At 37.3% G+C, this 14,369-nt stretch overlaps 1 protein-coding gene across 3 annotated transcripts in view; it reads left to right on the forward strand.

Moving 5' to 3' along the window:
- TBC1D4 (TBC1 domain family member 4) overlaps positions 1-8,638 on the forward strand; it is a 198,046-nt gene extending 189,408 nt beyond the window's left edge. For all 3 annotated transcript variants that reach the window (XM_023536382.1, XM_011369775.2, XM_011369776.2), the window contains 3 exons: positions 1,288-1,457; positions 4,390-4,566; positions 6,239-8,638. In XM_023536382.1, the coding sequence (XP_023392150.1) occupies positions 1,288-1,457; positions 4,390-4,566; positions 6,239-6,472 (581 nt within the window). In that variant the 3' untranslated portion in view covers positions 6,473-8,638. The remainder of the gene's footprint in view (positions 1-1,287; positions 1,458-4,389; positions 4,567-6,238) is intronic.
- The last annotated feature ends 5,731 nt before the right edge of the window (positions 8,639-14,369 follow it).

Raw genomic sequence — 14,369 nt, forward strand, 5'->3', positions numbered from 1 at the left:
GTATATGTGTAATATGTCTACATATGCCAGATGACAAAATATGGTATCTTTCTTATTGTAAACTGTTGTTTAGAAAGTTAAACACCACATTAGCAAGTAATACAATATATAGACAAAGAACAGTGAAAGAGTGAAGTCAAGATTCACGGAATCCAATGTTCACCAGATTTCTCTTCTTTATTGACTATACGTGACTGTTTTTCTCCAGTGAAGTTTTCTCTGGAGCTTGGGTTCCTACTAATAGATCTTCTATAAATTCATATATATTTTTCTTCTTTTTCTTAGAGAACAGTTTATCAAATCAAAATGCTGTTACGATGTTTCAGGGCATCTCTCTTTGACTTATCCTTGGAAGCTTGATTTCAGAGTTCAAGAAACAAATATCCTCAGCGGTTCATTTTTTGCTCTGAGAATATGATCGATGCTGTCAGTGCTACAATAGCTGCTCAATCCTTTTCTTTGAATTTGGTAAAGAATAGAGACTCTCAGGAAAGAGAAAGATGCATGAAAGAAAAATGACCATGTTTGAAGTAACTGTTTCCCATTTCCCTCTTTTTAAAGACTCCCTCTTGTTTATTATTGATTACAGAATGGAAGAGATTGAGAGAAACTTTCATACAAAAGTGTAGTGGATTCTTTGCAAAACTAGTGCGTGTTTGTATTTGTTAGGAAGTGGAATAGGATATCCTCTGAAGCCAGGGTAGCTTTTCTTTTTCTCTCTCACTTCTGATTTAGATTACATATTGGTTTTGATTTTTCTTTTAAAGTTTTTTTTTTTCTTTAATTTCTTGCTCTGCTATCAGTTTAATTACATAGTAACTGGTTCATTTACTTTTTTATTATGGTAATGTAGTTTAGATAGTACAAACTGGTTACGATGATGTGTTTTTGTATTTCCCCCGCCCCTGAAGAATTTAAATACCAGTTGAGTAAGTGTCTTTGAGGTTTACTTAGTCTCCATTAAATTTGCCACTAAAAATTATAAACACATAGACGAAGAGATATTTAATTTATCTTTTTACCCTGACCTTATATGAGATTCCTAAATAAGAAGTATAAACATGTTTGCTTGTTTTATTTTCTTATATATATATACACACATATATAAATTAATCTAGATGATTTTGACCAGCTAGTTTTCTTTTGCAAAATATTCAGTGGTTCCACTGTAGTAATTATAAACAACAACCATAACAAAAACACACAAAAAACTATTACCACAAAGAACATGCTATTTGCAATAGCGGATGCATAATTTTGATCATGAAAATTCTATCTTTTTTTTAGATATAATTTTTCTTCAGGGAACCGAAGTTATATTTAAGGTTGCACTTAGCCTACTGAGCAGCCAAGAGACACTTATAATGGAATGTGAAAACTTTGAAAGTATTGTTGAATTTCTTAAAAGCTCTCTACCTGATATGAATACAACTGAAATGGAAAAAATTATCACTCAGGTATGATTTAAATGACAATAAGATACAAGATTATACAGCACTTTCCTCTACTGATTGTATATTAAATGTTTTAGTGTAAAGTTGTAGTTTTGCTTGACAGAGTTTGTTTTTTTTTTGGATCAGATATATTTTATTTAGAAATAAGACTGTTGTGAAATTTCTATATTGTGATATTGTCTATGTGGCTATGCACAGGAAAAGTGGTTCAGTGCTACATAATGAATTTTTAAAGAATCTTTAACCAATGGTAAAACTGGAGATAGAACTGACAGAGTTAGAAATACCTAATAAGTGAAAAAAAAAAAAGAGAGAGAGAGCCACTTACCTTTCTAATATTGTTCATTCTGTTTAAAAATATATGAGGAGTACATGTGGCCAGAGCATAGGCTTTGGAATTAGACAGTATTGGGTTTGCATCATCTAGCTCTTTATTATTTTTTTGGCTTGCACATCTCAGCCTAATGTCCTAACCCTAGTATTCTCACTTTCAAAATGGGACAGTACTGATGTGAAGGGTTTTGTGAGGCTTAAATGAGGAGACTTGTATCAATCAGGGTCCCTTGCAGGAAACAGAGTCTACCTTCCATGATTCAAATGCAGACGAATTTACAGAAGTGTGGACAGGGTTAACGGAACCAAACATGCATGTCCAAATGCCCAAAAACTAGGAACAGAGAGAAGCTGTTCGTCACCATGGTGCTGAGGGGACAAGGGAGGATATAATGGCGTTACCAGGCCCAGCGAGTGCAGGGACCGTGGAGGCGGGATCTCTGGAGATTGTTGGTGAGCCAGGCAGTGAAGGCACAAGGAACACACACCCAGCCCATTTCTCCTCTGACCTACTGGCCCCATCTACTGGCCATACCCAGCCAGAAGCCAGCAGGAAAGGAAGTGAGGGGAAGTGCAGGGAACCTAGGTCTGCCTCTCAGGGTCCAGCAGAATAGACGAAGACCGAGAAGCAAATGAAAAGTAATCAGTGCACCATTTATCCAGTCTCTGCTCTTCATAGGGACCAGGTAAGTGGTAGTTATATACTGATGTAGTTCAGACGACATGAGCAAGCTTAAGACCAGATTTGTAAATGAAGCTGTCATCCTTTATGAGTATTGGTAAAGTTTGCCAGTTTCATAGAGGCACTTGGGCAGAAAAAGGAGAGTTTAGAGCAAGAAAAAGGGAGTTCGAGATCTCGTTCTGGTGCCCTGCTACCCCACACCTGTGTGACAGTGGGCAGGTTATAACCTCGCTGAGTCTTAACATCCTGCCTTACAAAATGAGAGTAACAATAATGATCTTAGTACTTTTTCACATTTATAGGAGCAAGTATAACCAATTAGGTCGCAGAATTTCATACTGTCATCCACACTATACCATGAATTTATTATATTACATGTACAATTTTCTTTCCATTACGTGGAATCTAATTCACAAGAGGATTATTCTGCAAATATCTATGAACGGCTTTTATTTGTAAAAAGCTCTACAATCTGAAAAGCATAGCTTTTGTGTACATATTTACTTATTATGTATTAATTCTTCAGATGACCTTTTGAGACTAGCAAAGCAGTCAGAGATTGTGCTTTTAGAGAAAGGTGATCTCTGATTTGAAATCAGATCACCTCTCTCCTAAAATTAATGAGGGAATTGCTTGGTTTTGGAGATTATTCTTAGGGGTTAGTAGATGGAATTTATAGGCAGGTAGATTTGGACTTGATGTTATAGAGATTTTTCTAACAATTAGAGTTGACTAGTTGTGGAATGAATTGCTGATATTAAAGGAGACTTTGACAAGGTTTATTTATGGTCACTGTAAAAATGCAAATAATGCAGAAAAGCACAAAGAAGAAAATAAAAGTAACTACAAATCTCAACACCTTGAGGTATAAAACCTTTTAAACATCCTTTTACACATCTCTCTTTGCTTACATACACATACAAATATAGGTGTAGTTTTATGTAAATGAAAACATACTATACATGCTATTGTGTAACCTGGATTTTTAAGATATGTAGTATTGAACATTTTTCATGCTGATAAATATAGATCCAAGCCATCGTTTTTAATTGTTTAGAAGTCCATTGTGTCCATACTCACTAGCAGGGAAAAAGTGATGCTTGTTTGAGAGGGATAACCAGGTTGTCTAGAAATCACACTTAAATTCTAAGATTTGAGTATCTCTAGCGATAGTAGGATAAGTTAGTCAGATTCTCTGTGGTTTCTTTTCACAGTTTAGTGTAGACACCGTTGCTTAAATGGCAGCTACTGTCTTACCTTCCTTCTCAAATTTAGACTAAGGAGGGCTTACTTGCCCTTTAACTGCTAGGCAACCTGTCTTCCTATTTGGTAGTGATATGGGAGGCAGAGGCAGCCCCAACTAACCCCTACAGCTCTGTACAGTGCTTAAGATGCGCAATTGTGAAGATTCTCTGTGTGATAGAATATGTGAGGGACTCCTAAGAGGCTCACATGGATTAGCAAATGGATGAAAATATTTAGTGTAAGACCTTGTTGTCCCATTTACAAATCATTAGAAAAGCTTTGGGTCTCATTATTATAGAAATAGCCAATGCAATTTTGCTTACTAATCAGCAAAGATGATCTCTAACATAGATAAGAGTTACTCAGTGACTGATGCTGTTTATCCGGTATGCTACATTTTGGGAGATAGTTACTAGATTATGTATATTTGGGTTGCCATATACCTTTGAACATTGACTTTTTCTAGTATCTTGGCCTTATTATGAGACTGTTTCAGATGTGTAGAAATAGTCATTTGTCCTTATATTGCCAGTCACTCTGGTTAGTCTTCCTTTCAGTGTGTCATACCATTCCTAATAAGTATTTGGAAATCTCTATGAAGTACACCAGATACACAGACTGTATCTTGGCATACGTACTGAAGGTCAGACTAACCCACGGTGTTTTTCATGGCAGGTTTTTGAGATGGATATTTCTAAACAGTTACACGCTTATGAGGTGGAATATCACGTCCTGCAGGATGAGCTTCACGAATCTTCGTATGCCTTTGAGGACAGCGAACCTGTGGAGAAGCTGGAGAGGGCCAATAACCAACTCAAAAGACAGAACATGGACCTCCTAGAAAAACTGCAGGTCAAGAGACAAAGATGTGATCACATGGCAATTCAAAGCAGAACCTGGTTAAATGCCTATTGGGTGTTGCAAATATTTGGTTAAATTCAAGGGAGGAGGGGTTGCATATAGGACATTGGTACCGGCCTGGGTGACCTGGGGCATAGTGGGAGAAATGAATGAGGTGGGGGGTGCCGTAAATGCGGAGGAAGTGGCAGAGCAGCAGAGTAAGCTTGGTGTCCATTTAACATTTATGTCGGGGAGAGATGGGATAAATACGATGGAGGCAGAATTGGAAATAACCTTCAGTGTGAAGCAGAAGAGCATGGCTTTAATCTTGTTGAGAGGAGAAATCTCTCCAAGTTTTGAGCCATACTTTAGAAAGAAAGCCCAATTTTGAAACTTCACTGAGAACAGATTAGAGTGAGGAGAGAAGGTAGGGAGGCCAGCAAGAAATCATTTGCATAAATCTGATTGGGGATGATGAAGATTGTCTATTGTTAAACTCACATAAATGGAAAGGAGATAGGTTTGAAAGAATTGAATAAAAACATGTAATACATAATCTGTGCCATCAAGAAGTTTACAATTACTAGGGAATATAAAATACTATATATTTATTTATAAATAAATACACACTAACAAATGTAATAAGCAGTTTAGCAGAAGTTGATATTCTGCATCTGCAAGTTGTATAATGTGTGCTGAGTATTCAAGCCATGAGGGGCGGGGCTTAGGAATGTTGGGGGAGGTTAGAAGGTAGACCTTCTAGAGGGGATGGGAAGATGAGTTCCAAGTTAGAGCTTAAGTGCCTAATGGCTCCGTGGTTTCTGCTTATCCCCCACTTCCCCACACTGCACCTGTTTTCAAGCTAGAGAACACTACAGACTGCTTCTGTGTAGTGAGTACTCTGGACCAGCTAGGAGAGAAATAGCTCAGAAATGAGGGAGCTCTAGAGTAATTGCTCCCCAAGAATAAGAACACTAACCTCCTTTGATTCATCCAACATTAGCTCTGGCCCATAGAAAATGTTGTGCTTTTTCCTAAAGACCAGTGTCTATTTTCAAAAAGATAAAATAGTTGGGGTATTCGTTATTACATGAATATTTCAATGGTGATTAATTGAGCACTTCCTTACTAGGGAAGTGGGTTTTTACCTGCTTTACATAATGATTTTTATTAATGGTGACACACATTTTTATTGACAGTTCAGTGTTGTCATCACGTCTGGGTTCCCAGGTTACATGGGCACCTCTGACACCTGTCAAAACAGAGGATCCAAGTATGTATTTAGAAAACCCTCCATTTCCAGTCAGAGAGTAAAAAGTCTCTTTTAGCACTTCAAGGAAGTGTGAGGAATCTCCTGTTTCCTCATGTCGGGCCCCACTCACTCCAGAGGAGCCCCAGCGTGTGAAGGGAGGGCCCTGACTCCTTTGGCACCATGACTTAATATTGCATTTTTGGTAATATTTGGTGGAATGAGATGTATTTTGTTAGAACCATCATTATATTTTAGAGAAACCTATAAATCTCCATTTCATGAAAGGTTTCAGAGTATTTGCTTCCCATATTATTTTATTAAGTCATATGATATGCTTGGTTAGTATCTGTACAGTCTGGCTGCTGCTGGAATGAAGAACCAGAGTCTTCAAATTTTTGATTTGGAGGATTTTGTGTTCTTTCCCCCAAACAGATAGCTCATGCTAAAATCCAGACCTTGGAATCCAATCTGGAAAATCTTTTGACCAGAGAGACCAAAATGAAGTCTTTAATCCGGACCCTGGAACAGGAGAAAATGGCTTATCAAAAGACAGTGGAGCAGATCCGGAAGCTACTGCCCGCCGATGCTCTTGCCAATTGTGAATCACTGCTCAGAGACCTGAACAGCAACCCTAACAACAAAGCCAAGACAGGAAACAAGCCATAACTGAAGCAGGGAAGTCTCAGCAGACCATGCTCTGAAAATGATTCAGGAAGGAAGAGTCTGCATGCCGCTGGCCCCCAGTGCTGGACGCTGGCACCATGGAACTGCCTGTCTGGTGCTGAGCCCTCGTCCAAGCCGGTGGGCCTCGCTCTCATTAGAGTTTGCCAATCTTAAGCCATTGTAGGCTGGTTTTTGTTGGTGGTGGTCACTATGTACATATATACATAAATGGACACAAACAGTTCATGCTTTTAGATTAAAAGGGGTAGATGTATATTTAGAGCAGTTTTTTAAATCAAAACTTCATTAAATCCACACCAAAGGGAAGTGAAAGTGAAATTCCCCTTGGACACCTGTGAAATCATTTTTTTCTTTGACGCCTGTGAAATCATTTTTTTCTTTGTAGTGAAACAAAGCTAGCACATCTTTGTATATTCAAATACACTTGAAAAAAATGAATGTATTTTTTTCTCCAAAGAATAGGATGTTTCACTTGATGGTGGAGAGGTGGAAATATTTGTGTAAATTTATGTGTATCTGTCTTAAAATGTACTGATATTGTATATAACAGGAAAATGACTGATTGCCAGTCAGGCTCCTATGATTTTTTTTCAGGATAATGGGAGCCTTCCTCCGCTGCCTGCTTTGTGCCAACTAGCATGATGTGTCTACATGCACTTTGAGTCTGGTTAGGCATTACTTTCGACATGCCTAAGAAAAAAGCAAGACGTTGTGGCTGAGTCTACCCACCCGGTTCAAGGTGAAACAGTACATTGCTAATTTTCTAGCTAATTAGACCTGCATTATAACTCAAACTAAATATATCAGGTCTCAAAACTTTAATTTAGTACCTAAATTGTCTAGATCGGCTTTCCCCCATTTTATTTAAATTACTCCTGCAGTACTTAACAGACTTCCCTTTACTTGGTACCACAGTTGATGACAAGAATTTGCCATTTTCTCACCAATATGTGGGAGCTCTTACTTTAGTTCTCTTTATGTTCAATGAAAGATAAAGAAGTATAATTATAATTGGTTTTCTAAAGATGATATTCTGTGTTCAGATTCTTTTTTTTTGTTTTTTTTTTGGCCAGTTGTTAGAATCTGATATGCTCATGATAATCTTCCCCTTACATGTGAAAATTTATGAGAACTGTGAAATGTTTAAAACAATCTGTTGAAATCAATTAGAAGGGAGGGGGAAAGTGGCGCCAAGCCCTTCGAAAACCTACAATTCTGCATTTTGACTCCCAACTCTCTCAGCCACAGACAACTTATTAGAAGACATTCTCGCATACTGGGTGTGTGGAAGGAAAGTAATTTTCAAAGTACACATTCGATTCTCCATTTCCGAGATGATTCTATGATAGTGCCTCTGAAAGTTGGTGCAGCATTTTTGCCTTTCCGTACAATATTTATCATTACTGCTTTTTGCAGTACTTATATCATCACAGATGGATTATCTGGGATACTCTTCTTCAAAGGGAGTTTGTTATACACAAGCTACAGTGTATTATAGAGTAGAAGAGTACAGCTCTAAAGGCTTCGGAGAGTTGTAGTGAGCAGATGATGAGCACCTGAAACCCTCCTGCACAGCCATACTCAGTGTAAATGTAATCACTCTTGTTATAAATCAGCATGCCCTCTAATCCAGGCAGTTTCTTAAAAGAAAATAAAGTCTTATTAGTAAAATTAGTGTAATTTCTAGGTTGTAGAAAATGCTGATTTTAAGTACCCCATTCACTTGGGGCCGCCGACTGATTCACTGCTTGGATTTCCCTTCAATTTTTCTATTCGTAGGAGGTTTTTCCTATGAGGGATATGATGAATATCACCTGGTGTTTGTTTTCATCAGGTGATGGAAACTACATGATGTGTGTGATACACAGGTGGTAGCCAAGGAATCTTCAAGTTGGGAAAATAAACTTTTCCTTTCAGTTATTCAGTTTAAAGTAAATTTTATTCTGGATCTTCAAAGTCAACATTATGAGTTGTATTATGGTGTTCAGAGATTGAGGTGTCTTGGATACAGTATTTCTTTTGAGAATGAATTTCCTTTTTCTTTTGTGATTTTTTAAATGTTGTATCAGTTATGCTTCCTGCATTGTTACATCTTCATCCAATATATGTAATGTCTAGTTCATTTCCAATAAATACATTGCTACAGTCTCCTTGGCTTACTGGTTTTACTTTTGTTTATAATAGGAGAGAAAAAGCTCTTGGTTAGAGTCTTTTACAAAATCTGCATGGGTTGGATTATTGCTACTTAAAATCGGTTCACTGGTAATCCTGTTTAATAAAATCAGAGACAAGGAAGATAATTTTTAGAAACATTTATGAAACTGCATTACTAGTTACCAGTTTTCAATTTTTTTCCCCACTGGAGCTTTTGGCTGATGAATGTAAAAAAAAAAAGACGACACTGACGGATTTGCATTCTACCCCTTTGGTTTCCTGTGCCCCCTCACAGATAGCAAGGGAGAGTTAGACAATAAGAAAACACATTTTTAAATTGGGTTAGCTCCTGAATAAGAATTTAGTCACTTATGGTGCATATGATGTGAATACATTTACATAAAATACATATCTTAAAAATATTCTCAATTGTGTTTGGAATCCAATAAAAGATATTGTATCTTCTTGCTAACTTTAGGACTAAACATTTAAATATTTTACAGTACATGAAGTAAACATTTTGAGTGTCAGCGTAGGCTTATGTAGTATAGTCTTTTAATATCCATCTTGACTTACCCATTTTATCACCATTCCATCTTTTTTTTTTTTTTTTTGCACTGTGCCAGATTACAAATAGGAAATCTGTCAACTGATGTATTTAGTACTCTACCACAATGTGTCACTCTTACCAGCTGCGATATATTGAGAAAAGCACTGGATTTAAGGTGGAAACTTTTAGATCTGAGTTTTGGTTCCACCACTCTTATTTATTCATTCAACAAACAAGTCTGTCTGTCATGATTCCAGATGTTTATGTGTGACAAAAAACAAAGACAAAAACAAAACCTGTGATTTGACTGAATTTAAATCTATTTAGGATATTTAGGGACATGAAAGGTGTACAGTAGACAATAAGTCTTTACTTTGAGAAACAATGTGGAGAAAGAAAGGACTAACAGATTAGAATAAGGGGTTTCTGAGATTATGTCTGTTCTTAGCATTGTACTATATTGACGGCAGGATGACTTGGTGAGTGGGTGGAGAGAATCTCAATATTTTGGAGCACTGGTGTTTGATAAAGTAATGAAGCAGTATCAATAAAAAATAATAAGCCATTTTCCCTTGACAGAATTCTCTAGACTATCTAGGAAATGAGCTTTCTTTGTATTGGGCGAATAAAAATTGAAAAATGACTTACTGTGACTGTAACTTCTGTGTTAACATCATTTAAATGAAAGTCACTTCAAAACATTTTGTAGATGTATTTGGTTCTCTGATACCTAGTTTCTCTTCAACTCAGAGTTGCATTATCTCTTTTGATTTAGGGAAATTTTAATTATTACATAAACACATGCATTATGCAATCTGGAACTCAAATTGGGAAACAGTACCTCATTTTGTATTAATAATTTCATTGTCAGGATTTTGAATAGGAAGAATAATCAATTAGTGGATGATTTGAAGAACATAGACTAATCTCAGGCATGTCTGAAAATTTGCATCATTTAATTCAATTCAATTCATACAATATTTACTGAACATTTACTGTGTACGCTGTACCCTGGGAGAGAGACACAGATAAATATCTCTATTTCAGTTCCGCAAGTTTCATAATAAGATGTTTGAAGCTTTATTTGTCCATAAGTGAGGAAGCAGTTGTGTCCAGGAGGGTTGGCAGGAAAGCAATGGAAACTTTTAAGTGAGCCTTGAAGTGTCAGAAGCAGATCGACAGGAAGACAAGTGTGTGTGGCGGCGGGGGCGCGGGGGGGGGGGGGGGGGAGAATGGGGGGAACAGAGACTATTAACCAGACTTTAAAATCTTTGATGAACTATTCCTCAAAACACTCCCTCTGTGGTGACTAATTCAGTCTATAGCAGCTTGCCTGACTAACAACAAAACAGGAGTTTAGGATCTACAGTGAGGAAGACTACCTAAGGCAATGGAATGTTTCCCAGAAGATCTTGTCTGAGAGAGATTACCTAAAAGGGACTAGTGGGTTCCTAACTCTCAGGCCTCGAACTGGTACCCAGTCCATGGCCTGTTAGGGACCGAGTCGTAGAGCAGGAGGTGAGTGACAGGCAAGCGAAGCTTCATCTGTGTTGGCAGCTGCTCCCCAGCGCTAGCATCACCACCTTAGTTCTATCTCAGACCATCAGGCATTAGATTCTCATAGGAGTCCCTGGTGCCAAAAAGGTTGGGGACTGCTGGACTAGGGAGGTGGCAGCCAAAAGTGCCCAAACCATCATTTTTGCTTTCTGAAGACTACTCATCAGCAATCACCCTTTATCTCAGTAAAAGAGACTTGTACTTCGCTTCAAATCTGGGAAATGCAAGACATACATTAGGAGTGTGGCTTTTAAGAATTTAATTAAAGCATTCCAGCTCTGTTGGGTGTAGCCTTTAAACTCTGACTCTTGAAGTAAAAAATCTACCAGTTTCCTCTGGAGAATTTAGTGAGAAGTTGGCCTTATAATGTTGGGCTTGTTTTTCCCTTAAGTGTATGTAGCTGATTCATGAATTGGAACATATAATCATGAAACAGGTTTGGATCTAGGTCTAAAAAATATTAATTAGTTTTAACATTTAAAGTGCATAGAAATTTATTCAATCATGGATTGGTATATTGAATGTTATTACTGAGCATTCCACTAGATGGCACTACTGTTTCAATTTATTTCCATCGGTTTTTGCTTTCTTTGAAATGTACTTCATGGGACAGCAAACTACTTGAAGAAACCGTATAATTCACCATTCTGCTTCCAGGTAAAATATCTCCAATATAGGAAAATCTAGCTTATTTAGAAATGCCTTCGGGGAAACTACTTAAGTCTCCCTTTGTAACATCCCCAAAACTTAATTCTCTTTATTGTCAAGAAACTGTTTTATATCAAACTTATTTGATATAACTTATTTTAATACTGCTGTTTAAACACATTTCTTCTTCCTCTGTTCTCCATGGAGATGAAGAAAAACAGATCATCTCATATATAAAAGCCTTTCATATATAGAAGACCAATATAAAATTGCTTTTCATCTTTTTTCCTTAAGGCAAAAATAATATAATTTCTTTTTAAGTTTTCATCACATTTCTTCATCATTTATTCTGCCTAACTTTTGTCTAGCTCTGAAGTCCAAGTGGAATGAAAAATACCCCAAGACTTTGGATTTCTGTTCATGGCAGCTTCACTTGTTAGTTTCCCAAAGTTTCAGCAATGTGAGCTAACAATAGTTTCTTGGGGTCTCAGACAAACACAGAGAATAAAGTAACACTGGGTTAAGTCACCGCGCTTCATTCTAAAGTTGATAATAGAGACTAGAGTAGACAGGTGTTCATCAGCTCTGAGTTGTCCTGGCCAAACCATCTCAGAGTACGTCATGCTCTTTCTCACTTCCGGACCTCATTATTCCCTCTACCAGGGGTGACTGCAACATCTCCACCTGTGCTCCTTCCTCTTGCCTAGCTCTACACATCTTCAGTCTCGGGTTAGACATTTCCTCGGGAGGCACTCCCTGAGTCCACCAGCATCTGCTGCCTGTAGACCATGTCATGTATCCTGGAATAGTCTCCTTTAACAACTTGCATTTCTCTTTTGTAGAATTTTGCACACGTGTAGCAATTTAATTATTTTTGAGCACCTGTTTAATGCCTGTTCTTTTTCCCAATTAGACTCTATTAGTTAGGGATAAGAACGTTTTGTTTTGTTTTTCTCCACGTAGCCCCAGCACATTACTGTGGATACGGTAGGCACATGGTGGGAACTCAGCAGGTCTATTTTGACTAATGGACTAATTTCTGATTTTGCATTCTTTCCTTTTCCAGAAATATAATGATTATTAGTAGGGTAATTATCAGGAATCAGGAGGTAGTCAGGAGCATGGCTTATTCAAAAATCTTAAAAAAAAAAAAAAGTCAGGGACATAGATAGGGAGGGAGAGAATGACACATACCAGTTTGACAAGGAAGGAAAAACCAGATTTTAGAGTCTGTACTATAGGCAGTTAAAACAAATGATATTTTTTTCCCCTCTGGCTTTATTGAAATATAATAAACAGTTGCTCATATTTACATTGTATCATTCAATAAGTTTTTAAAAAATTATAGTTGGCATATAATAATATGTTAGTTTCAGTTGTACAGCACAGTGACCAGAGATTCACGTAGCTCACCAAGTGATCACCCTACTAAATCGAGTTCCCCTCTTCCCGCTTATATTTATTATAACATCGTTGACTATTTTCCTTACGCTGCACTTTATATCTCCATGACTATGTCGTAACTATCCATTTGTACTACTTAATCCCTTTGCCCTTTTTCACCATCCCCTTCAAACCCTCAAAATATTGTCTGTATCTGAGTTTGCTTCCGTTTTTGTTGTATTTTTCTTTAGATTCCACGTGTACGTGAAATCATGTGGTATTTGTCTTTATCTGACTTACTTCATTCAGCACAATACCCTCTAGGTCCATCAAGGCAGTATCTTTTTCCATCCCCTTCCTTTTAGTTTGTGTGTGTCTTTTAATCTGAAGTGAGTCTCTCGTAGGCAGCACATGTAGGGGTCTTATTTTCTTATGCTTTCAGCCAGTCTGTGTTTTTAATTGGAGCACTTAATTCTTTTCCATTTCAGGTACTTGTTCATAGGAATATAGTTATTACCATTCTTTATTCATGTTTTTGGTACGTTGTTTTCCTTCTTCTTAAAAAGTCCTTCCAACATTTCCTATAATACTGGCTTGGTGTTGATGAATTCCTTTAGCTTTTTATGGTCTGGGAAGCTCTTTATCTGTCCTTCGAATCTAAACGATAGCTTTGCTGGATAAAGTAATCTTGGTTATAGATTCTGGGTTTTCATCACTTTGAATATATTGTGCCAAGCCCTTCTGTCCTGCAAAGTTTCTTTTGAGAAATCAACTGCTAGTCTTATGGGTGCTCCCTTGTAGGTAACTAACTGCTTTTCTCTTGATGCTTTTAAGATCCTTTCTTTGGATTTAGCATTTTAATTATGATGTGTCTTGATGTGGGCCTCTCTGAGCTTCCTGGGGCTGTATGTCTATTTCCTTCAACAAATTAGGAAAGTTTTCCATCACTATTTCTTCAAATAGCTCTTCGACTTCTTGTTTTCCTTCAGGTACCCCTATGACATGAATATTTTTATGTTTGTGTCCCATAGGCTCCTTAAATTATTATTATAGTCTTGGCTTCTTTTTTCTTGCCATTCTGATTGAGTGTCTTTGGCTTCTCCATCTTCTATATCATTGATTCGATTCTCTTCTTGATCCACTCTTTAGTCCCTCTAATATACTCTTCATCTCGGGTGTTTTCTTAATTTCTGACTGATTCCTTTTATAATTTCCATTTCCATTTTTATGTATTTTATCTCTTTGTTAAAGTTCTCTCTGAATTCATCTACACTTTCTCTAAGTTCATTGAGCATCATTATAACCAGTGTTTTGAACTCTGCATCTGTTAGGTTGCTTGACTCCATTATTCCTGGATCTCTGTCTTGTTCTATTATATGGTTTCTGCTTCTTTGTCTTCCCATTCTGGCTGCCTTTCTGTGTTTGTTTTTATGTACTAAGCAAAGCTCCTAAGCCTCCCAGTCATATTAGCATGGCTTTGTGTAGTAGGGGTCCAGTGGTACAGTCCTGAGAGGGGTTCAGCTGCAGGCCAAGTTTAGCCGCAGCTTGTGCCCCTCCAGGGCCACCTGTTAAGATTCAGCAAGCAAT

The sequence above is a fragment of the Pteropus vampyrus genome, unplaced genomic scaffold, assembly GCF_000151845.1.
Source record: "Pteropus vampyrus isolate Shadow unplaced genomic scaffold, Pvam_2.0 Scaffold155, whole genome shotgun sequence".
NCBI classification, from domain to species: Eukaryota; Metazoa; Chordata; class Mammalia; order Chiroptera; family Pteropodidae; genus Pteropus; species Pteropus vampyrus.